Source organism: Paramacrobiotus metropolitanus, unplaced genomic scaffold (genome assembly GCF_019649055.1).
Source record: "Paramacrobiotus metropolitanus isolate TYO unplaced genomic scaffold, Prichtersi_v1.0 Parri_scaffold0000119, whole genome shotgun sequence".
Lineage (NCBI taxonomy): Eukaryota > Metazoa > Tardigrada > Eutardigrada > Parachela > Macrobiotidae > Paramacrobiotus > Paramacrobiotus metropolitanus.
The window spans coordinates 102,540-125,259 of NW_026570339.1; the positions used below are offsets into that span (position 1 = coordinate 102,540).

The following is a 22,720-nucleotide window of genomic DNA, read 5'->3' on the forward strand; positions in this document are numbered from 1 at the left end:
CAACATTTCTGTTCTTCCGCCTGCGTCGCGGCCGATCCAGCAGTTGTCGAAGTGGACTTAATGTGGGAAGAAGCGACAGTATCGATCGGACGCAAGTCGATTGTACATAGTATACATACAGTGTATGAGTGTCTTAATTTTGTTCCTACCAGACTACCACAGTACAGATACTAGGAATAAGTACTTAAGTAGCTAGCTGTCCCCTCTAAGCGGCAGACTACTGGTGCGATTCCAGTGGAATCCCCATTGGAAGGTTGGCCAGTGGAATCGCCCACTGGTGGCGTCTGCGTCGAGCACGTGCTGGTGTTTGGCGTGTCGCGCAACTCGCCACTCGCAACTCGCAGGGGAATGTTATGAAACAGCTGTTTGATTCGATTCTGCCTTGAATGCCTTCCTTGCTGGCATTTGCTGATCTGCACTCTTCCAGATCGAAAATACGTCTCTCAACGCTGCCGAAAATACCCTCTCACCAGTTTAGAATTTCCCTCGCTATCCTCCTCATCCCGTAAAGATTGCTTTGGTTGCAACCTGCATTTCATTTTCTTGTGCGTTTCAGTTTTCTCGCAGGAAAACAGGCTGCGCTGGTTTGCGCACGGCGCTGCTGTGTTGCTTGCCTTGCTTATCTAATCAGCCTCCCGTGTTGACTTTTTACCGCAGCCCTTACGTTAACGTGGAGTAATGGCTGCGCGGTGAATCTGTGATAGTTGATGTTGATCAACGTGCCTGTGGAGAATCAGTGCGAATCAGCCATCGTCTGTGCATGGAAATACTGCAGATCGTCGACCAATGCAGAGCGCGGACATAATGGAGGAAAATCGCGATGACTGCCAGGAAGTGACGTTCCTGTCGGCGCTGCAGCACAAATATTCCGATGAGGATTACCGGGTGCTGTTTGCTGGACTGCTCTGTCAGGAGCGCGAGCGCGAGCGCCAGCGCCAGCAGCAGCAACAGGAACAGGAAAATCAGCCGTATTCATCAGGTGCAGTAATACGTGCACACCACTGAATGTACACTGATTATGTAATAGCTATACTATTATTACTATTTTTTTTACATTTTACTCAATTCTAGTCACTTTTATTGCTCTAGATCTGGATTAATTTTGTTGTACCGGTAGGTAAATTATTTATTGTAGAGAGAACTGAGTTGCTTGCAGCGGTAATTCCCATTCCAAAATTAAATTATACTGTTAAACAGCTTTTAGACGGTGATTATCGCTTCCAGCGGTTCATGATTAAATGGAATTTTAATTTCCTAAAATTCTGGGTTATATGGGAATCACTTTGGACCGTGTGTGGCCCATTTCGTTTCGTTTCCGGTTGAAGTATGATTTTATTGATTATGCTCGTATTTTGTCGGTAATAAATGTGTATTAAATCGACACTGATTAGGTATGCATGGCATCGTTTGGAATTAAATCGCTGCTGCGGGATGAATGGTACGATCTGCATAATCGTGTTGTTCCGCGTGAGCAGCAGTCAGCAGCGAATTAATACGATATCGTTTTATCCGATTTACTGTTCACCGTATCGAACAGAATAGATATTTTTATTGAATGGGCAGCATTTTTCCTTGGCGTGATGAATGCATTGCGTGGCCTCCTGCGGCGAGCAGCCGCCTGTAGAAAAAGCAGCGCGGTAGCGTGGGGAAAAAACAGCTGACTGGGCAGTCGATCGGGCAGTGTGCGCGATCGGATGGAATAATAAGCGGCTGCAGTATAGAATTTTTGCGCTGAACAGAGCAGGTTTCTTGTGCTATTTTTGCCATCTGATAGCGCCAGTTTTAATGCAGCTGCAGCAATAAAATAAAGCGCGTTCAGTTTCAAAATCAGTGCGCTAGTGCAGATTTGCCGTGTAGTGGCGGCGAATTAGACCGGAAACCACACGCCGCAGTACAGTGCGCGGAGTGATTTCGAAAGTGAAATGTTTCCGCAATGAGCAATAAATTCTCGGCTTGTTTTTATGAAATATTATTAGCCTAAATTCCTAGTGTTTCCTGCGTTCTGATTTGTACAAATCAGTTTAGGAAGGATAAAAAAAGTTGAATTATTTGATAAAAAGATGCTTAATTATGCTACAGAAATGAATATGACAGTAAAAAAAACAGTAATTCGGTCAACAATATTTGCTTATTAATAGATTAAATTTTAAATGCTTAATAATAGTGAATATTTCTTAAATAATAGAAATAATAGCTTTACCAAATACCAATTAAATCAGAAAAATTCAGCAATATTTAAAGAAAAACACGACTGTAAAATGCACTTGAATTCTGATAAAAAAATGAAAATAATTGCAGGCGCCGGACGTGGTTTCGCGTGTCCCCCGTACGTCGTCCTGCAGAATTTCGGGATTAATCGTCTGGGCGGCGTGGAGGAATTATCGCGGTGTTGTGTGCACTTGCGGGAAATTGATCTCTCCTTCAATCGGCTGGGCAAATGGAGCGAGGTACACAGGCACTTGTCAACTGTAATCGATAACTCCCCGACCGACAATTACCGCTTTTGACCAGCATCGATTGCCACTGTTAAACGTATTTTCCCTAATGATTCTTAACGACAGATTCGCCCGCTGCTGCACCACACGCACCACCTGGAGTCGCTGAATTTGAGCTTCAACCCGCTGGACGGACTGCAGGTGACCGACGTGCGGGGGGCGGGCGGGGAGGGGTGCCCCCTGTGCCCCCTGCAGGCCGCCAACTGCCGACACGATCCGCGTCCCACGCCGCCCGCCCTGCGCCGGCTGATCCTCAACGGCAGCCGCATCGAGGCGCGCGTGGCGCTGGCGCTGCTGGACTCGCTGCCGCAGTAAGTCGCTCGTTTTAATCACTTGTCCCCTCCTTGGCCCGGCTGCAGCGGGGAAGAATGCTGCCGTTGACAGTCGCGGCTGCTGGCGATTAACCTTTTAACCCGACACTCCACGCAGGGAATCTGTGTCAGCATCGATCCACGCATGTTTCCGCTGGCAATACAAATCCCACAGTCCGGCCGAGTCGTTAGCCGTAGTTTATCCTCTGCTAATCGATCAGCTGGCACGCTGCCGTCCGGCAGCGGATAGCTGAGCTTGATACAGAATTAGTAACAAATATCCTCTGGATTTTTTTCGATTGGGTGCAGAATATTTTAGATACATCTACTGTATGTGTTGGGATAATTTTTCGTGACAATTTTAACTGTGAATTCCTACAAATAATTTCGGTTTCTTGACAAAATTTTGTTCTTTTTGTACAAACATACCGTACCCGAGGATTCGTGTTTACAAAGGCCACGACTTGCCGGCATTTATTTATTTGCTGGTTAGCGAAGTGACACAGACAACTATTCCATGCCATACTTGTACGGCACAGGTCAATCGTAATTTGCTTGATTAGTCGATTGGATGTGGTGAGAAGTGAGAATTGTGTGGTGTGTTTTAGCGTGGAGGAGTTGCACCTGAGTCTGAACGAGTACGCGTCCTTCGTGGACGCGGACAGTGAGCGTGCTCCGCATTCCCGCCAGCATGCTCTGAAGGAGCTGCACATCGACAGCAACCAGCTGGCCTCCTGGCGCGAGTTACTCCGCATCGGGCGCACCTTCCCCGGCCTGCAGACGCTCTTCGCCAGCCACAATCCCCTCAATGACCTCCAGGTATGCCCTTAGAAAAGACCGGAAGTCACCGAATAATAAAAGAATTGAAGAAGAGTGTTATAATTAATAATCATTATTGTAGGATATGGAGACGGAGGCGTTGCGGGACAGCCTCCCCTCGGTGAGCAAACTGCACCTCAACCACACGGAACTGTCCTCCTGGCCGGCGCTGGACCAGCTGCAGCACCTCCCCTCCTTGACGGACCTCCGTTTGTTGAACACGCCCCTCTGGACGGACTCCCCGCTGACCGGAAGTAGCCCGCCCTCTTCCCCCCCTCCAAGTCCGCGCCTTTTTCCCCCACCTTAACCACCCGCCAGCACGTCCTGGCCCGTCTCCCCGCCTTATCCTCCCTCAACGGGACCCCCGTCGACGCGATGGAGCGGATGGACGCCGAGCGCGCCTTTCTGCGCCACTTCCACGGCGCCGACGTCCCGCCGCCCTGTCCGCGCTTCACCGAGCTTCTCGGGCGCTACGGGCCGCTGGCGCCCCTCCTGGACGTGCAGCTAGGGGCGCCGGAGTATGTGGAAGTCGGGCTGAGCTACGGGAGTGTCCAGCGACGACCCTTCAAGGTAAAAATAATAATCAAATTTCGATAACTAATTTAATTGAAATAAAAATCGTATTAATTCATTTAAATGCAATAAAAATGGTAATAATTCATTTAACTGAAGTAAAATGTGAATAAATAGGTGAACGTGAAGCAGACGGTGGGGCAGTTGCGGCAGGAGCTGCAGAAGGTGGCGGGGATGCGGTGCCGCGTGTTCTACCTGGACGCGGTGCTGGCCGGCGTCGTCGGGATGGAGGAGATGCGCGGGGAGCGCCGGGCCGTGCACTCCTTCAACGTCCGCGACGGCGACGAGATTATTCTGCAGCCCAAATGAATCCGCGACGTCAACTGCCGTGGATAATCGCGGGATTTTGGCCTTTTGCGCTGTGTGCGGAATTAACCGGTTGATGGGTGGGAATTTTTGCGTTAATTTCAACCAGTGCCCGGTTTGTATTGTACAGATTGCAGTCATTTCTTCTGAGCAGTATGTGGAGCTATTATAATCCGCTAGAAATAGAGCGCTTACTGTTTTGGCTCGGGATTGATTGATTTTGATTCTAATTGACCAGTGTCTTGTTAGATAAACGAGAATTTCTTTAGTTAAACTCAACTTTATTGCATTTTTGCCTGTTGCGCTACGGCAGTACTGTATGTCAAAATAAAAAAAGAAAACATAATTTATTTATATTTGCAGCTTGTCCATTATGTCAAGAAAAATACAGCAAGAATTAAAATTAAAAAAATACAAGAGAAATCATTATAAAAAATTAATAAAGTTGATGAAGAAAAATAATAAAAAGGTGGATAAGTGAAGAAAAAATAAGGACTTAATTGTGATTTATAATTAGCCAACATTAGCGGTTAATAAACGCAGAGCACATGTCGCGGAATGCGCGGATGGTGGTGCTGGCAGTTGCTTCCTTCCGTCCGGACTCGGTAGCGACTAGCGAGTTGGTGTCGCTTCAAGTGTTTCTGTAATCGGAGCGCCGGCCACGGTGGCCAGTCCGGTGGAATACGCAACCGGAAAAACCGGTTGTGCACTGCGCTGTACGCTGCGCGTAAGTATTTAAAATTAGCCGTGGCCAGTGCCGCCGTTAGACCGGTCCGCCCACTCATCGATCAGCACAGGTACGATGTACACTGTACAGTATCAACTCACCTGTACGACGGCCGCTCGCAGTCGCAGCGCATACCGGAAAGGAAAGGTAAAGCCAGTCAGCGCCGTGAAAATATCGATTATGCGCGGCAAGCCATCTTTTTCCGGCATTGCCGTGGCGTGCCGTCACGAGGCTGTCGCTAAAGCATACGCTGCATAGCAGCCCCACTAGGGAAGCAGCCTCGTGACGCTAGTGGAGAGTTTCTGTCGTTAACCTTCACTGCATTGTATTGGCACACATTTGAACGTTGTGGTCTGGTTTACGTGCGTGCAGTTGCACTGCCAACTCGACTGATTTTTCTCTCACCATCACTCTGCTTTGAATTTGGAGAGTTGGTTGGCTTGAGAGATCGCGAAGACGGAAAGAAAGCGCTTTGTTATTACGAACGGTAACCACGTTTTTCTATATGTCCACGCGGTCGAATTCAACACGGCCACCGGAAGTACAAGGCGAGCGGTTCTCACGCTGATTAATTTATTTGTCACGGATTTTCGTTATTCCTTTATGCGGAGAAGGAAGAGAATGTAGGATCGATGTGGCGGCGCGGATGCAGATGATATTCATATACAGTTTTATATATATCAGTGGATTAAGTTATCTTTCAACTGCATGATGGATCGTTCGGCGCAGATGTTGGTGGCGCTGGTTGTTTTGTACGTCATCATCGTGGCGCTCGGCGTCCCGCAGGCCGTCGGCATGGGCCTGGTCACGGTACGCGAAAAACATCATTTTTCCATATTTAATTGATTTTATTTAAATGTGATTTCTTCCATCACTTACTGTAATCCCCGTATTTAATTACTGAGATCCTTTTACTAAATTGCCCGCGCGTTAAATATTATATGTACGAGTATGCGTATGTTTTAGAAATGTTATTTTTATGACTGCGGAAGTGTATATATGTTGTGCGGGTGTTGGAAGCCGCTGACAGGGGAAAAATCAGCGTCGGAAGCCGGAAATATTTTGACTAGAATAATGTGCGAGGATGTGCTGGCAGTATAAAAAATGTCGCTCGATCGAATATATTGCAATTCGGCGTCGGCCAGATATTGTACAGACACGACTGCAGCTTGTGCAGCGCATTTTTGCCGGAATACTCGTATTGATCATTTCATTTAATTGGTAGCGGCGGCATTTCCATTTTCAGTTCAGCTACGATTGCGAATTGCGAATAATTGTTAAAATTAAAGAAGAGCATATCGATCAGTCGTCTTTCGGCCCGCGTAAATATCGTATAATTATTACAGGTATACTGCGTATTTTGTGTTATACACGAGTATATAAAAGGCATCCAGGGAGCGCATGTTGACGAGGAAGAAACTGACCTTGCAAAAGTGACAAGTACGACATGTATTACCTTACATGTGTACAGATATACCTGTACATGTTAATGGCGCGATCACAATGTAGAGTACAATATCTAAAATTAATTCGACTGTAAATTGAAGGTAAATCGAAGCCGTGGCATGCACAAGCTAAGAAAGCGCCTAATAACGTACGTCGTAAATGACCGGCAAATAATAAAGGGACGAATACGATCGAGCACACAATGTAAAAGAATACTGCCGGAAATAGCAGTGATGGGTCGGCAGTCAATTTCACGCGGACTTTGCCCGTTCTTGTTAAGCGGGCAGTGAAGCGTGCACGTACAGTAATTTTTATACTCGTATACATAATTATTGCACTTTGCATACGCTGGCTAATTGTAGCGTGTATGTACACTGTTACAGTACAGATACTCGGGTTATATGCTGTATATAGACTATATACTATATATGCTAATCGAGCGATACATAATAATTATGCATAATTACAAGTGCGCGCACTTTTTCGAGAGTAATTGATAATGTGCCATCCAACGTGGAAAAGTAGACATGTTATTTTTATTTCTTTGGGATCGGCGGATATTGATTGGATATTGTATCTTGACAGTCCAGAATCCAGATCAACAGTAATAATTATAAGTCAAATATTAAGTGTGGTATTAAATAATCGTATATGTAATCTTTATAACAGATATACAGTGGCGGTGCACTTACAGTCTGTCTTTTGTATTGTACCATAATGGATTATTACTGAAATACAGAAGTGATAAGAAAATGTTACGGAAGCGCACTTCCTCGTATAGTACTGTAATTGCTTGTAATATCTATATTATTACCGTTCTGTATTAATGTACAGATAGTACTGTATATCTATCTGCGGCATCCATCCTGGGAACGACACCAGCCTCGGCTAATTTAGATCAAATGTTCTCTGTGATTCGGCCGCATGTTTCCGCTGTCTTTTGATGCAGTGTGACGCTTGTCTGTGTTTTGGATGTTTAAACTGGCTTAGCATAATTAATTAATAATAAAAAGTATTGTACCAAAAAAAAATCTACATGTATATTGTATTTGTATTTCAGACGCGGCTGGCGGGTTGTCCGCTGTTCAGCGAGCTGACGTCGCCCGGCTTCCCGGTGCCGGCGCTGTACGGCACGGTGCACAACTGCAACTACGTCACGTATATGCCCGTCATCATCTCCGTCATCCTCGGCCTCATCCTCGTACGTACCTACATGTAATTAAGGCTCCAACGTCGTGACGTTTTCTGACATTCCACTTATATATGCGTACTCGTACTGATTCACCTACAGTACATGTATTTGTTGTGTAGCACGTACTATTTGCCAGATACAGATACAATACGATAATAATAGTTAATATCGCATTGTATCAATTATTGTATCAGTTATCAACTTGCACATGCATGAGTGAAATGACAACGTATTGTACATCATCAGGTTCTGTTGCAGTTTATCTACCACTTGTCGTTGTTGGTACAAGCCTTGCGTCGGCCCGGCATCATACCGTAAGAGTGCAGGATACACAATTAAGTACCCATGCTAATTAGTTACATGTGATTATTGGCCATTTTCTGTACAAAAGTATTGTACACACGTACCGGTATGCACTCGTATAGATATACTTGTGTTTGATATATATAATATTTTTATGCACAATCTGTTGCAGAGCGGAAACGTCGGCGGTGCCGTTCGTGGTGATTTCCCTGTTGGGACTGGTGCTGACGCTGATCGGCGCCGGCATCCTGGAGGCGGGCCTGTACTGGTTCTGCCAGTCCAACAAGGTCATCGCCGCCCGCTTCATCAACGTCCCCATCACGTGAGTCTATTCTCAGTCCCGTCGAATTCTGTACTGACATGATCATGCTAACTGATTCTAACCGGCTGTTTAATTTGCACGTGCAGCTGCGTCCCCGGGGAGGCCACCGTGGCGCTCTTCCGCGGCTACGACCCCTACTACGACCTCCTCACCTCCGAGGTATGTATATACAGTGATAGACTGTCTACAAGACGAACGCCACACCGGCTTCGTTTAATTTAATTGCTATTTTCTTAATTAATTTTTCCCTTGGCGCATGCAGGTGTCGTACTGGTTGGCCGTGGCGGCCTGGCTGCTGGCCTTTATCTTCAGTATCCTGCGCTGGACGGCGCTGCGGCGCGAGCGCGGCCAGGGCGACGACCTGCGCGCGACGACCGCCAGCGGGCAGCGGCCGGGCGGACAGGCCTTCGGCGGCGTCTCCTTATTGGCCGACAAGTTCAAGAAGCGCCCCGTGGAGACCGTCACGCCCACCAAGGTCATCCCTGTCGGACAGACGATGGCCGGCAGCACGCTGTACGAGACCAAGGTCAAACCCCTGGAGACCGCCGCATAAGCTGAGCGGAGGGACGGGCGGGAAATGCAAAGGGAATGCCGGCCGTTACCTGCCTCCGCGTGATCAAGACGCTTACGCGGCCAGCGAATGATTCCCCTGAATTATATTGTCAAGCGCACTGCGAACATTAATGCCCACACCGGTGACTGTACAATACTGCACTTGTTCATATACGTAAATGTTAAAACATTAACATTCTTCTCTGTTTTTTTTTTGTATTATTCTACACTCAGGGTTCCGTTCGACGGCTATTAAATTTTTCCTGATTAGCACGTGAATAATTGTACGTACAAATGGTACAATTCTCTGCAGATAACCGATACGAGTATTAAATAAACGAAAGTGCTATGCGCCAGGAAAATTCCTGGCGCATAGTCAATTTGCTATGCGCCAGGAAATTTCTCGCAAAATTAAAATTTGAGTATGTTCAAGTTGTTAATATCACTTTACGAAGTCTAATCATAACCCACACGTCTGATTACGATTACAGCCTGTTTCTTTATCACTGTCACTTTTTTAACACAGTACCACTGATCAACAGTGCTGGTAGAAGTTTCTATCAACTTTCGCCATACTCAAGGAGCTTCACTGTATTGTATACAGTGAAGGTATTCTTTATTGTATGTAATACAATGCAGCCCCTATTGAACCGCGTTATATCAGCTTGATGCTGTAGTCCCAGCTGTTATTACAGCACAGTGAGCACACCGTTCTTTTCGTCAAGACGGCTTTCTCCGGGACGTTTCTGCGCTTTCGCATATCATCGACCTTTTTTTGCGGTAACACACACCGAACTTTTTTGCGGCTCGGGCTTTGCGTGATTATGGACGCCTCCTTTTTTGGCGGCTTCTTCAACGCTTCCGTTTTCAAGAATTTCGTTTAGTCAGTTTCGAAATGCGGACCCTTCTCATAATTGGCGTTTTCGATATTGCGTTTTTTGAAAGGACAAGGTCGACTCAAAACGTTGCTGCAAATATCCCACAATTATTCTAACCAATCCCTTGTTGCGGGACGGGAAGACACTCATTGTGAATTTAATTTCCTTGACTGCAACGTATCCATGTTTACATCTTAATACAGTCCGTCGGTTTCCATACAAGGGTACATAGTAATTAATGAGATTTTTGAGTTGGGTGGGGAGCCAAGAAGCTTTTAAAGTCACAAGATGGCATCCGGTGGGATCACAAAGAGGCTGGATAAGGGTTATAGAGGGCTGGATAAGGGTTTTCGCAAGTCCGATCGTGCTTGTTGAATAACCTGGTACGGTCGGTGGCACTTCACAACACACCCAGGTACTAACATGCCGGTAAGACCGTTGCTTCTTATTCCTTCGGCTGCCGGGAAATCGTACATGCCCTTCTTTTTTGCTTAATTTGAGAATTCGGCAAAACTGTACAGTGCTGTTTTACTTCCCAACGCGGCCATAACAACATCAATGCATTCCGCGGGTGCATTTTCAGGTGTGTTCGCCGGCATTATCCTCTCATTTCCGCTTTTATCACGGCAAAAAAACGCTCGCTTCTGTTTGTCGTGCTGTTCTCGAGCAGACGCAAATGCTTCCTTAGGTGTAACGCCCATCGCCCATCACAAGTATTACTGGTTTCCAGTTCATAATTTTACGTAAAAATTGAGTTATTCGAAAGGGTAGTTTGTACCTTTTGTAATGAATCTCATGTATTTTTATGCTGGCTATGCAAAAAGTACTTTCACAAAGTCACAGTGTTAGGTTATTAATAACTTGGAATGAAAAATTTTTATTTTGGCGGCGAATTTCCGGGCGCATAGCAAAACGACTATGCGCCATGAAATTTCCTGGCGCATAGAAGTGACCTTAAATAAAACAAACTCATCGGCAAGAAGAAAATTAAAATAATATTGTATTTTAATGCAGCTGGTCATGGCGTTGTAGGCTACTTATACAAACTGAAACAGATAGATAATACAAATATAATTGTGTTGAGTAATACCTACATTAATAAGACTCTGGTTAATAACACCGGATAATTATAACAGAACGTGTACTGGACAAGCACAGCAAAAGGAGCGTCATATCACGACGCTGCGCATGCTGCGCAACAGGCCAGCAACAAGTGCAACACGAAACACTGATTCGCAATTCGGATTATGTAAAGCGACGGTTGGTTATTATTCGGTTAAGAATTAATTCCACCAGGCAATGTCCAACTGTGCGACAACGTAACCTTAATTAACACGGGATGGAACGGCTGGTGTCTGTCAGTCAGTCTATCGACTGCGGGCGTAGAACTGCAGGATCCCGCCCAGGCACCTGTACAGCACACGTGTCAGCCAATTAATCACTGATTTTTGTTGTGTTAAACAACTGAATAATTATTAGTTTTATTGTATGCAGTGTCAGCCAGCTCGGCAGCACTTACCCGACGGCCAGCACGCGTCCGTTGTCGGAGAAGGAGATGCTCTTGGCGTCGGGCACGATCTCCAGGACGGCCTCGGGCGCCGCCGGCTGACTGTCGCCCGCGACGTTCCAGATGCGCAGCATCCTGTCAACACCAACGCTCTCTTCAAAACAGAACACCAGCAAGGCAAAGCGCTCTCACCCGTCGTTGCAGAGGGAGGCCAGCTGGTTGCCGCGCAGGTCCATGCGCGTCACCTCGTGCTCGTTGGTCCCGGAGGCGAAGATGCTCGTCGGCGGCGGCTGCATGTGCTCCAGCGCGAACAGCTTCTTCCCATCACTGATGTTCCAGCAGATGACGCGCGTGTCGAAGCTGCAGGTGAACAAGCGCCGGCCGTCCTCGTGGAAGCGCACGCCGGTCACGTCGTTCTGGTGGCCCTCCAGCTGGCGCTCGATCTCGTAGTTCTTCACCTCCCACAGCACCGCCTGCGTAAATAAACAGCACTTGTTGCTCAATTAGAGGCGGAGGATAAGGGAACAGGACGCACCATCTTGCCGTCGCCGACGGTGGCGATGCGCTTGGCGTCCGGCGACCAGGACACGTCCTTGACGTGGCGCTTGCCGCTGTCCAGCCGCGGCAGCGTGCGGAACATGTTCCCGTCGTCCAGCAGGTCCCACAGCTTCACCGAGGTGTCCTTGGACGCCGACAGCAGCACCAGACTGCAAACAAGAAGCGTCGTCAGCCTTCTTTCCCTGGAAAGACCATTCCGGCACTCACCTGCCGTCGGGCGAGAACTGCAGGTCCGTCACGGCGTCCGTGTGGTCCTTCAGCACCATCATCATCTTGCCTGCAACGGGATGACGATTAGGGAATGAAACAGAGGCAGCCCAACGTGAAAGACACAGAAGCGAATACCGGTGGCCACGTCGAAGATCTTGATGTCGCCGGTGGCCAGGCCGACGGCCAGCAGCATCTGGCCGCGCATCTGCTCCTCGAAGCGGTTGTACTTGACCTCGCCCGAGTGCCACTTCACGTCCGACACGCGCGACCCAAAGTACATGCACGTCACGGAGGCGCCGGCGCCGCAGTCCAGCACCGCCACGCGCCCCAGACTCTCCGGGTTCTCGTTCGTCGCCGGTCTACACATGTAGCTACTTCATTTCGCCATTTCATCTTGTATTTAAATTCGTGCTAGTTCCACACCATAATACAGCAGTGCAATAATTTGTTGGCTAATAAATTGTTTCAATGATGTATTAACTTTTACCGGTCGGTGTGGAGGATCTGGGCGACGTTGTGGATGGAGACTAACTCGGTGCCGACGGCCCAGGCGAAGAGGGAGCCGTCCGGCGACCAGGCGCTGGACATGATCTCCTCGCCGAACTTGGAGCGCCGCGACCGCTCCAGCAGCTCCGACGTGGCCACGCTGCTGACGCGCCGGTACACGCTGTCGTCGCTGCGCACCTGCGCCACCATCGTCCACGGGCCCGCCTCCGTCTCTGCGCTCTTACCCGCTGCAACACCATACACACCATTCACACCATTCACAATCAGGCGTCGCCATTTTCACGCCAAGATATCTCTACAGATACGCACCCGCCGTTTCCACCACGCGTTCACAAATCTCCAGTATTACTAGCAAGTTAGCAACTGACTACTACCCTAGTCTACTTGTAACATGAACATCCATATATAGATATCAGCACTTACTCGTATAATACATAAATAATTTTAACAATAGCAGAAATATTATCAATCAGAAATGTGTGAATATTTAATAAAAAATTCGATAATAATACAAATACTTACATTCATGTATATTATATGTAATTTATAAAATAATTTTAATACCAACACATTCATGCATACCAATCGTCAGTGTCAACACGCTCACACAGTCGACAATTAATTACTTACTACATTTGCTATAAATTCTTAATGAAAATTCTGCCGCAATATGGGATGTAAGGAATAGCGCAAGATATTGCGGATAAATCAGACAATTCTTGGGCTTTATCTGAGGTCAGCGACTCAGCCTTTATGCATTTTACGAAGAGGCAGAAAGCTTTATCTGCATGTGTTCGGTGACAGACTGATAGTAGAAATTATATCGTAAAACATCAATATTTTGATTTCGATGCACTTGCGAAAAATAGAAGAAAATGCCGTGAAATAGCAGTGCAAACGTGGCCTGTCGTTAACTTCCGGTGACGGGCAGTAAAATACTAAAATACGAAGGCCACAGCGAGCGATCTGACACTTTCACCCCGGCCTTACGTAACATCCGATTCCGCAGTCCGCGCCGACCGTTTTCTCTCGTTGTTAAGCGTAAGAAGCGCGCACATTTTTCACAGGTTTTCAAGAAACAGCCAGCAGCGGCGCTACATGTACAGATACAGCGGATTAGTCACCGCGCCGCTGCAAGCCTGCAACCTTGACATTATCGCCCGCAATAATCAACGCAACACTGCTCGCACAAAATCAGCTGGCCGCGCTTCAACTAATTTCCGGCTACTGCAATGCAAGTATAAGCCAGGTTTCCTCGTGTCGGCACCGCTGCACTCTTCACAAAAATTTTTCAACCGAAATTCTCACTCTTTTATCTTCACTCATTTGACTATTTCTTAACGCAGCAGTAAAAGTAATAAAATCTTTAAAATTAATACCAAATAATTTCAATTAAAATGTTCTTAATGACCGTTCTTAATGATGTTGGATATTAAATTAACCATTTACAGAACAATTTTAATCGCCAAAATAATTTTATTTTCACAATAATCCAGCATCTCACGTTTTCTACAAACGCGCGGTTTTACTGGATCTTCAGTAAATAATTTTTGCACAACGAGCGGGAGAAACCCAAAGTCGCCAATACGAAAAAACACAACTCACAATCCGCAATCGCTGGTCAACTGCAACCGTGTAGTACTTTCTGCTGCACTTTTCTCGAAACACTTGCGTCTAAGCGCCCACATCTCTAGTAACTCTATAACCCTTTCCTCATAAATTTCTAACCGTAAATTGCATCCCTAACGGTACGAACTTGGTACTTACCCATTGTTTCGTCGAAGTGCGCAAATCACAGAAAAATCAAGGCGCAAGCGATCGTTGCACAGGCAGCGCTACACTAATCCGGGTAATCGCTACAGGGAGCAGTAGAGATGCGCACAGACAGGATTCAAGATTCTGGAGCTGACCGAGATTACAGTCCGCCGTCTTCCCTGCTAACCACTGGCTGGAACTTTGCAACCTGGCAAAAACAGCAGAGACACTGGAATGAGAAATAAAGATCGTTGCTGCACGTGATAGAGGCAGTCAGGTGAGGCGCGAGTAGCGTTCCAAAACTGCGGGCCTGCCAGCAGCGATCGACAACTTTCACTTGCAACTGCAGCCAGCAGCAGCTGCGATGATTGTTCTACCAGAAATCAACGAGCGCCGTATTACTGGCGCAACCGCAACTGCAGTTTAAAACACAGGCCGGGTCAATGTCTGTATGTACGCTGCACTCCACAGGCGCTGTCTTGCATTGCGGAGCGATAAAGAATTCGTACAGCGATACGCTTATCTGATCGCCAAGGCGCACAGTACACGCTGCCAGCGCCACCCGGAACTCGGCCAAAAACCATTCAGCCGACGTACGAATCGGCTCTACCGGGTGCAGCACGTACGTACCGGTGTGTACGTGCTGGCTAATGGCCAGCTGAGCGTGTCAGTTGTAAAGCCGTGTCGTGTATTCAATTATTAATGACAGCGCCGCAGGCGCACGTTTTACTAGATCCATTTTCCATTCTCAGTTTCTCATTACTCCAGAAACAGAAAGCATGCTTTCACTAGTTACAGAAAACAGCCCACATTCAACAGGTAACTGCGTCGGCGTATCAGTATCAACATTCCAACAAAATCAATCAAGCGGCTCAGACACTCTATCTTCTGTCGAAGGCCACCCTTCGGCGGGCGGTGGGTCGGAATTTGACTTCCGTCACGCCGGTGTCGATCAGTTCCGTCGCTCCGTAATCCGGTCGGCGTCGCTTGGTGGTGGTTGTCGTCGTGGTGGTGGTGGTGGTCTTGGGCGCCGGTTTGTAGCTGGGCGCCTCGGTGTCCTCTTCCTCCTTGAGCTCCGTCGAGTCCTGGGGGTAGGGCGCCGGCGTCCGGGCCCGCGGGGCGGTGGTGGCCGGGGCCGGGGTAGCTTTGGTGGTGACCCGTGGCTGATAAGGGGACTCGGTCTCCTCCGTCGTCTCCTCAACGGGCGCCGGGGTGGTGCGGGCCCGCGGGGACGTCACCACCGGCGCGGGAGTGATGACCTTTGGCTTCTCCGTGGTCTCCTCGGTGCTCTCCTCGGGGTACGACCGTGGCGTGGTATTCACCCGCTTCTGCGTCGTGGTGGTGGTGGTCCGGCGCGGCCCGTAGCTCTCCTCGTCGTCGTCGGTCTGGGCCTTGGGAGCGGGCGCGGGGCGGTAGTGGGTCTCCTCCTCGACGGTCTTGGTCAGCAGGACGACGTCGGACTTGGTCGGAGCGCCGTCAGCCGGCTCGATGTTGTTGCAGGCGTCGCCGCGGCACTGGTAGAAGGCCACGCCCACGTCCATCAGCGGCTCCGCCGACATAATGTCGCATTCGGAGCGGCCAAAGCCCCAACTGGAGACACTCCCTGAGCAGCCCCGGTTGACGTTGACCTTTCCTGCATCCATCAGTTAATGAAGTGCGCGTTACGTTAATTAAAAACGCAGAAGCAGTGCACTCACCGTTCTTGAGGAAGACGAGGGCGTTACACCACGTGGCATCGTTGGGACACGTGATGATCTGCGCTTCCGACACCTTCCGGCAGAACTTCCCGGCGGCCTCGTTGGACAGACAGGAGAAGCATTGGATAGCCTGGCTGACTGTTTAAACATGGACCAGTCAATAAATATCCACACAAATGTCGATCTTCACACACAATACACATATACATATGCATAAGCCATATATCAAAGTTATATATAAAGGTCACCGTTATATATACGAAAATGTGCGCTCACCTTGGATTAATACTGATAGGAGCAGCGGCGAATAGACGAGATACTGCATCTTCGAATGAGATTAATACTGCGCCACGAAAATAATCCGACCCAATTTTGTATGAACAAGCTCGACGCTTCACATGCGAATGAAAAATAAGAATAATAAAATAATAAAGCAATTGTCGATCAGAATTGTTGTGCGCGGCGCGAAGAACAGAATGGCGGCAATGGAGCGTAAAAACGATAAGAAGTGCGGAGCTGGTAGAATAATAAAATAATTGGACGAGTGAATGCTGTTTGCAATCTCAACGGAGAAGGAAAGTGTCGGTTAGTAATAGTACAGTAAACATGTCCATCGCCAGCGATGGCTCCGATTGATTCTCAGCTCTTCCGTTCTATTCTCTTTTCGTGGCCGGCGCGAAATGCTGCTCTTTGTAGGTTGATTGCAATTATGCGCTGATTGTATTGTGCAGAAATACTGGTTAGAAGAAATATTTTGGTGTTGTCGCGCTCGCTCCGTCGGCAATTTGCGGTCACGACACAAATAGTTTCTTGATAAATCGGCCGGTACATATATTGTATCTGTATATATGTATAACGGCAATTGGCCAGTGGTGAGTAAGCACGGCGTACAGCTGTCGACTGGCCGTAAATGGGACAAAAGACGACAATTGCCGCCCGCGGATCGCATTGCTGCCGCTCGCCGTGCAGTCGTGTAGCATGGCCGTCGCAGTCGTGCGGATCCACTTGACTGCGCCATCGGGAGCAGAGCTGGTCGCGGCAAATGAGGATTAAGCAGATGAGCGAACACAGCACGTGCCTCAGCGTATCTGTACAGACGGTACGTTGCCTAACGTACAGATATAGCGCCGGCGCGCGGCGGGGCTGGTAATGCCCACAAGTACTTCCGGCGCGGATGCTGCTTTCTCTTATTAGACTGTGTTATCTATCATATTGTACGTACGTACTACGTACAAGTATAACCGGCTTTAATCCGTAGAGCAGTAGGTAAGCAATGCCAGCACCAGGAAAGATTTTCCGCCCGATACACAGTACGGACCGTCTACGAGGTCACTGACAATTTCGCTTTTGCACGCGCCGTTCCCGTATGCACACTTTCTGTTGCTGTTTCCTTTGTCGTTCTACAATCAAAATGGTGCTATATTTCGGCATGAAAATCGTTTTTGGGGCACACCATCCGCTTGCTGAGATGCACAGTCGTGCGCCGAAAGTCGGCCGGTCCTGTAGAAACCCGCATCCGTGGGTCGGTCAGGTTCGCGGGGCCGTGCCAGCCAGGTGTACCAGATGGCGGATGCGGCTTTAACAGTGCATTTCCGCTAGCTCCGTGATCGTCTCATCAGGGCGTGAATGTGACCGTGTGGGCATGTAATCAACACCTATCACTCTGGTCGATCGCATAATATTATACAGCATCAGTTATACCGCTATACATATGCGTAAACGTCATCCATATTAACATTGCCCCGGTCCGGAGCCACTGCCGTGACCTTTGGAACCGGCTAGCTGGACTGTTCTCCTCGGCGACTGTGAGCTGTCTGGCCGACTGGTCTTGCAAACGATGGCCATTTCCGTTCGCGCCGAATGCAGTGCTGTACCGGCCACGGAAACAACAGAAAGGTCACAGCTGGCGACCAGAACGCCAGTGCAGCGGAGCAGCGTTTGAGCAGAGCGCCGGTAGGCTCGGTTCGGCTGTGCAGCGGATATGGCAGCCGCCGGGGGCTGACGTCCAAACCAGCATCCGCCAGCCATACAGATATACGTACATTCTATGATCTCTGATCTGTACGTACACATGAAAGGCAAACTAACGAGCAACGCTGCATTCGCAATTCGAGTCAGCAGTAACTGCTTCTGATCTTCATGGCAAGTGTCCGCGAGGCATCCCCGCTGCATTCCGTCTTCTACTCGGCGAATTTCACGTTGTTGAAGGCAAAGACGGTGCAACGTGCTGCAGCGGTACAACCTGTACAAGTACACGTTGCCGATAGAGCGAGTTGGCACACGCGCTGGCGCGGCTTCTCTATGTTGCCGATGTGCATGTTGACAAGCTAATGCTTCTCAAGTGCAGTAGCCGGATATATGTAATTATTCATTCTTGGTATAGTAGGCAGAACATATATGTACATAATCGTATAGTACGTCAGCGCATCTGCATCGGATTCATTACGATCCCATCCGCGTCCTTCGACCTGCACTCCTCTTTTCCTGGCGCACTAGCCTTGCCTTCGAATTCGTCCAACGCCCCACAATGTACTCCGCACGGAGTCTCGCCTGCGCACTGCTCGTCAGCTGCATAGGTAAGTACTTGTACTTGTGCTGCACGGTCACTTTAAATATTTATATACAGTTCATTTCCCATACCATCTATACTTCATATCCAATATAACTATATACATTGGTGTGAAAATTTTTACTGCTTTTTATTTATGTTTGCTTAGCGACATAACAGTCAGTCATTCCACTACGGTCAGTATTGCACAATCAAGAATTAAAAACACAACCAAAATCATTTATGCGCGCAACATCCGAGCGGGGAGATCTGCACAGACGGATGTGCGGCTCAATTCAATAACGGGCAAGGCACGAGTCAACCAAAACTCGCTAGCGCTCCCTAGCCTCGGACATTTCTTCACCAATATTTATTATGAAAATTAGCGATATTTATTGTCAAATCAGTTCTAACATTAATTTTCTGATGGTAGCTGTGAAATTTCCAACGAAACGTCAAGGAAGAAACTCCTGTCTTACGTGCCTTTTATTGCAAAATATCTAGTTCGAAGAATAACCTGAACTTCGGAGCTCCATCGACGCTTAAAATTGTGCTGTCCATTTTAATTCGCCGTAATAATATTACCTCAGTAAGCGGAAGTCGCGCTCACTTGCACGCTGTTCACTGTCACGTATATGTGTATTGTACAGGGAATATTAGCGCGTATATACAGTAAAACTGATACGCGGTATCAGTAATTGCAATTTCTAATGGTTTGTCTGTTTTGCGCAGTGACGTGCGTGTTGATGCGGCACGCGGCCGGTCTGCGGTGCTTCGTGTGCCTGCCGAACGTCTCCACCGGGCAGGACTGCCGCCAGATCAAGGACGCCCAGCCCAGCAACTGCTCCGACGACTCCAAGCACTGCGTCGCCGTCGTCCTCGGCAACGCCAAAGGTCAGGTCACTTAACTGCCTGCGCGGAATCACGCTTAACCGAACGAAGGCTCCATAATTATTGTGCAAGTAACCGGCATATTTGCAAGCTGACTGCATGCGTTTGTGTATTGCAGGCGACATCACGGTGTACCGCGGTTGCGGCGGTCACGTGCAGGACTTTAATCTCGGCATCAACGAGTGCGCCATGCTCGACACCTGGTCGGACGATCTGCCCGCCGGTAACTAATTCAACAATTAATTCTACCTTGAGAAATCCTGTACTGTATCTACGTACTTCTGTTACTGTAATTAGTGTAATATAGATATGATAACGCTAACACAATTATCTCCGCCGAATGTACGTATGGCTTCATGAAAAAACATATGCGAGTCGTGGAGGTAATAAAAATAGACAATTCAGAAATGATTTCCGAATTAACTGCTTTGCAGCCTACTACAAGTGCAAGACGGACGCCTGCAACAACATCGAGCCCATCACCAGCGAGGTCACCGAAGTGGTCAAGCTGCCCGCGCAGCCCGTCGCCGCCAACACGCCCAAGTAAAACCGGCTCCGCTAATGTCCGCGGTGACCTTTACATTTAGCTCCATGTTCTGTTTGATTCATGCGAGTTACTGCGATCCGCTGCTGCGGAATGTTGTTATTAATGTAGCAGTTGTGCCAAGCTCATATAAGCGTTATATAAACAATTTATTTGGCAACATCACAACGATTTTGTTAATAATTTTCATAATACGCCATGCTGGCCGACAGCAGCCCATCAAGAGCAATCACAAGCAAAAACTCAATACCGTCCGTTACGTCAACAGCATCGTCCAGTGACCAGCAAGCTGTCAAAATACTAATTAGCAGCCGTTTCTTGCGCAGTCAAGCGTTATACAAAACCAGAAAAAGCCGGCCGACCGGCACGGAAGGCCGGCTCATATACTCATAAAAACAGGGAGAAAAGGAACGCAGGTCGTGAGAGTATCAAACGCTTATCGGCGGTCGAAGGCGGTCTTTCCGCGACGCGGTGGCCGGGTAATGACGGCGATCGGCTCGGTGACCTCGGTGTTAATCAGCTCGGTGCCGCCGTAGTCGGGGCGGCGCTTCTTGGTGGTGGTGGTCGTCGTCGTGGTCGTCGTGGTGGTGGTCGTGGTGGGCTTGGTCGTCTTCTTCGGACCATAGGCGCCGCCCTCGTCCTCTCCGCCGGCTGCGGCACCGGCGTCGGCGTCAGCATCGGCCGCGGGAGCAGCCGCCTTCGGGGCGGGCTTAGCGGCGGGTTTGGGTTTAGCGGCGGCCTTGGGCGCTTCCGTCGTGCCTTCCTCCTCATCACCACCCTCATCACCACCCGCCGCCGGAGCCGGCGCGGCCGGGGCAGGCGCCTTGGGTTTGGCGGCGGCCGGTTTCTTGGTGGTGGCGGCATTGTCGCCCTCATCCTCACCGGCGCCTTCGTCATCCTTGGCCTCCTCCTTCTTGCTGGATGACGACGCGGATCCCGACGCCTTGGCGGATCCGGCGGCGCTGGCGCCCTTGGCTTTGGCGGGGACGGCGGCCTTGGCGCCTTCGCTGGACTCGGCCTGCAGGAGGTCCGTCTTCTGCTCGTCCTCGTCGTCGCTCTTCTCGGCGTCCTTGGCGGCGGGCTTCGCGGCCTTCTTCTCGCCTCCCAGACTGGTCAACAGCGTCGCCGAGGAGGACTTGGCGGATCCGGACACCTTGGCGCCGGCGCCAGCGGCTTTAGCGTCACCTCCGGCAGCCGGTTTCGTCTCCTCCTCCTCGCTGCCTTCCTCGGATTTGGCCGGAGCCGGGGCCTTCTCCGCCGATTTGGACGCCGTGGCTGAACTGACCTTGGCACCTCCGGCGGCCTTGGCAGCCTCGGTGGTGGCCTCATCTCCACCCTCATCACTGGCGGCCGTCGTCGCTTCGACCTTCTTCGCGCTGGACGCCGAAGCACTTCCGGATACGCTGGCGCCCTTCTTGGCTTCGACCTTAGCGGCGGGCTTGGCGGCTTCGGTGGTGGCCTCCTCATCGCCGCCCTCGTCGCTGGCGGCGGTGGTGGCTTCGGCCTTCTTGCCGCTGGACGCGGAGTAACTTCCGGAAACGGTCTTCTTGGCTTCGACCTTGGCAGCGGGTTTGGCCGCCTCGGTGGTGGCTTCCTCGTCACCGGAATCCGCGGCGGCCGGCTTAGCCGCTGCCGTACCGGCGGACTTGGAGGCGGAGACGGCCGCGCCCTTGGCGGCACCCTTGGCCGCCTCGGTTGTGGCCTCCTCGCCGCCCTGGTCGGCGTCGGCGCCCGTGTTGTCCGCGGCCGCCGAGGATTTGGCCGCCTGGTTGCCGGACGCGGAGGCACTGCCGGAGACGCTGGCGCCGCCGCCCGCGGCGGACGTCTTCTTGGAGCTGGAGCCGGAGATCATCATGCTCTGCGCCGAGCACTGCGCCAGGCACTGGTCGCAGTCCACGTTGCCCGCCACGCTGCCTGCAATAAAAAAAAATTCAATCAAAATAAAATACTCCCAGAAAAAGCCCGATTAATGCAAATAAAAAGGAAATTATTCCTGCTCATCGTTGATTGGCTGAATTTAACAGGCGACGCTGCGCCGATTGGTCGGTTTATTTACATACCGTGGACGAGGTACAGGAAGACGGTGCTTAACGCGAGCAGCTTCATGATAAAGCGGGGAAATGAGAAATCAAAATATATTCCGAAAAGCGATGCAGAAGGGAAGACGATTCGAATGCGCGGTGAAGACAAGAATTATGGCGGCCATAAACGCGCGCTTATATAGTGAGCGCGGTAAGAAGCGCATCTGACGGACAAATTGCACATTTACGTGCGTCTGTTGCTCTGAAATTGATCGCCGGCTAATTATTCATTCATTCCACTCCGCCGGTTAGCATAACAGCGGCGACATAACCGTTTCTTTTTCTAAATGTTATTGATCGCAGCTGTGTTTTTGCCAAGAAGAGCATAACAATGATAATAAGAATTTTAAAGCCGCGAGCACGACAGCGGCGCGTGTGCGGCTGTCGCCGCGGCCACCGCACCGCGGCGCAGTCAGGATAACCTTGACGTTGATTGGCTGGCAGCGCTATTCGAAGCGGTGTTGTTCAATAATGCTAATCAGCCAGCATTCCTGTAAT

General features: G+C 49.5%; 6 protein-coding genes across 6 annotated transcripts; 3 read left to right on the forward strand and 3 right to left on the reverse strand.

The window, feature by feature from the left end:
- Positions 1 to 349: 349 nt before the first annotated feature.
- Positions 350 to 4,832, forward strand: LOC129598279 (tubulin-specific chaperone cofactor E-like protein). The gene is given in 7 exon segments (XM_055496101.1): positions 350 to 979; positions 2,299 to 2,447; positions 2,562 to 2,806; positions 3,415 to 3,625; positions 3,708 to 3,884; positions 3,887 to 4,195; positions 4,316 to 4,832. Coding segments are annotated over 7 exon segments (1,476 nt in total). The 5' UTR covers positions 350 to 786; the 3' UTR covers positions 4,508 to 4,832.
- A 234-nt stretch (positions 4,833 to 5,066) lies between these two features.
- LOC129598280 (uncharacterized) lies at positions 5,067 to 9,395 on the forward strand. Its single transcript, XM_055496102.1, has 6 exons — positions 5,067 to 6,041; positions 7,738 to 7,878; positions 8,128 to 8,183; positions 8,345 to 8,494; positions 8,581 to 8,653; positions 8,757 to 9,395. Exons 1-6 carry the CDS (start codon positions 5,940 to 5,942, stop codon positions 9,045 to 9,047), a joined length of 813 nt encoding a protein of 270 aa, XP_055352077.1. The 5' UTR covers positions 5,067 to 5,939; the 3' UTR covers positions 9,048 to 9,395.
- A 1,589-nt stretch (positions 9,396 to 10,984) lies between these two features.
- On the reverse strand, positions 10,985 to 14,857 carry LOC129598286 (WD repeat and SOCS box-containing protein 1-like). Its single transcript, XM_055496108.1, has 8 exons — positions 14,474 to 14,857; positions 12,687 to 12,933; positions 12,335 to 12,558; positions 12,197 to 12,266; positions 11,967 to 12,138; positions 11,624 to 11,904; positions 11,444 to 11,566; positions 10,985 to 11,334 (listed from the first exon to the last, which is right to left on the reverse strand). Exons 1-8 carry the CDS (start codon positions 14,475 to 14,477, stop codon positions 11,292 to 11,294), a joined length of 1,164 nt encoding a protein of 387 aa, XP_055352083.1. The 5' UTR covers positions 14,478 to 14,857; the 3' UTR covers positions 10,985 to 11,291.
- Positions 14,858 to 15,145: 288 nt separating this feature from the next.
- LOC129598301 (proteoglycan 4-like) lies at positions 15,146 to 16,914 on the reverse strand. The gene is made up of 3 exons (XM_055496139.1): positions 16,435 to 16,914; positions 16,159 to 16,296; positions 15,146 to 16,094 (listed from the first exon to the last, which is right to left on the reverse strand). The coding sequence occupies exons 1-3, from the start codon at positions 16,481 to 16,483 to the stop codon at positions 15,343 to 15,345; spliced, it is 939 nt and encodes a 312-aa protein (XP_055352114.1). The 5' UTR covers positions 16,484 to 16,914; the 3' UTR covers positions 15,146 to 15,342.
- Positions 16,915 to 18,390: 1,476 nt separating this feature from the next.
- LOC129598278 (uncharacterized) lies at positions 18,391 to 20,301 on the forward strand. The gene is made up of 4 exons (XM_055496100.1): positions 18,391 to 18,734; positions 19,439 to 19,600; positions 19,716 to 19,820; positions 20,032 to 20,301. Exons 1-4 carry the CDS (start codon positions 18,686 to 18,688, stop codon positions 20,142 to 20,144), a joined length of 429 nt encoding a protein of 142 aa, XP_055352075.1. The 5' UTR covers positions 18,391 to 18,685; the 3' UTR covers positions 20,145 to 20,301.
- Positions 20,271 to 22,418, reverse strand: LOC129598277 (pneumococcal serine-rich repeat protein-like). The gene is made up of 2 exons (XM_055496098.1): positions 22,202 to 22,418; positions 20,271 to 22,055 (listed from the first exon to the last, which is right to left on the reverse strand). Exons 1-2 carry the CDS (start codon positions 22,245 to 22,247, stop codon positions 20,578 to 20,580), a joined length of 1,524 nt encoding a protein of 507 aa, XP_055352073.1. The 5' UTR covers positions 22,248 to 22,418; the 3' UTR covers positions 20,271 to 20,577.
- Between the last annotated feature and the right edge of the window lie 302 nt (positions 22,419 to 22,720).

What these genes read in the sequence shown, in the direction of transcription:
- LOC129598301 (XM_055496139.1), bottom strand. Translation starts at nt 16,483, where the DNA reads ATGCAGTATCTCGTCTATTCGCCGCTGCTCCTATCAGTATTAATCCAA. An exon ending in CCTATCAGTATTAATCCAAG is followed by an intron (nt 16,297 to 16,434) that starts GTGAGCGCACAT and finishes ATGTTTAAACAG; the next exon opens with TCAGCCAGGCTATCCAATGC. An exon ending in CCTCGTCTTCCTCAAGAACG is followed by an intron (nt 16,095 to 16,158) that starts GTGAGTGCACTG and finishes TGATGGATGCAG; the next exon opens with GAAAGGTCAACGTCAACCGG.
- LOC129598278 (XM_055496100.1), top strand. Translation starts at nt 18,686, where the DNA reads ATGTACTCCGCACGGAGTCTCGCCTGCGCACTGCTCGTCAGCTGCATA. An exon ending in ACTGCTCGTCAGCTGCATAG is followed by an intron (nt 18,735 to 19,438) that starts GTAAGTACTTGT and finishes TGTTTTGCGCAG; the next exon opens with TGACGTGCGTGTTGATGCGG. An exon ending in GTCGGACGATCTGCCCGCCG is followed by an intron (nt 19,821 to 20,031) that starts GTAACTAATTCA and finishes ACTGCTTTGCAG; the next exon opens with CCTACTACAAGTGCAAGACG.
- LOC129598277 (XM_055496098.1), bottom strand. Translation starts at nt 22,247, where the DNA reads ATGAAGCTGCTCGCGTTAAGCACCGTCTTCCTGTACCTCGTCCACG. An exon ending in CTTCCTGTACCTCGTCCACG is followed by an intron (nt 22,056 to 22,201) that starts GTATGTAAATAA and finishes TTTTTATTGCAG; the next exon opens with GCAGCGTGGCGGGCAACGTG.
- LOC129598280 (XM_055496102.1), top strand. Translation starts at nt 5,940, where the DNA reads ATGATGGATCGTTCGGCGCAGATGTTGGTGGCGCTGGTTGTTTTGTAC. An exon ending in TCGGCATGGGCCTGGTCACG is followed by an intron (nt 6,042 to 7,737) that starts GTACGCGAAAAA and finishes TTTGTATTTCAG; the next exon opens with ACGCGGCTGGCGGGTTGTCC. An exon ending in TTCATCAACGTCCCCATCAC is followed by an intron (nt 8,495 to 8,580) that starts GTGAGTCTATTC and finishes TTGCACGTGCAG; the next exon opens with CTGCGTCCCCGGGGAGGCCA.
- LOC129598286 (XM_055496108.1), bottom strand. An exon ending in GATCTTCGACGTGGCCACCG is followed by an intron (nt 12,267 to 12,334) that starts GTATTCGCTTCT and finishes ATCCCGTTGCAG; the next exon opens with GCAAGATGATGATGGTGCTG. An exon ending in GGACGCGTGCTGGCCGTCGG is followed by an intron (nt 11,335 to 11,443) that starts GTAAGTGCTGCC and finishes TGTGCTGTACAG; the next exon opens with GTGCCTGGGCGGGATCCTGC.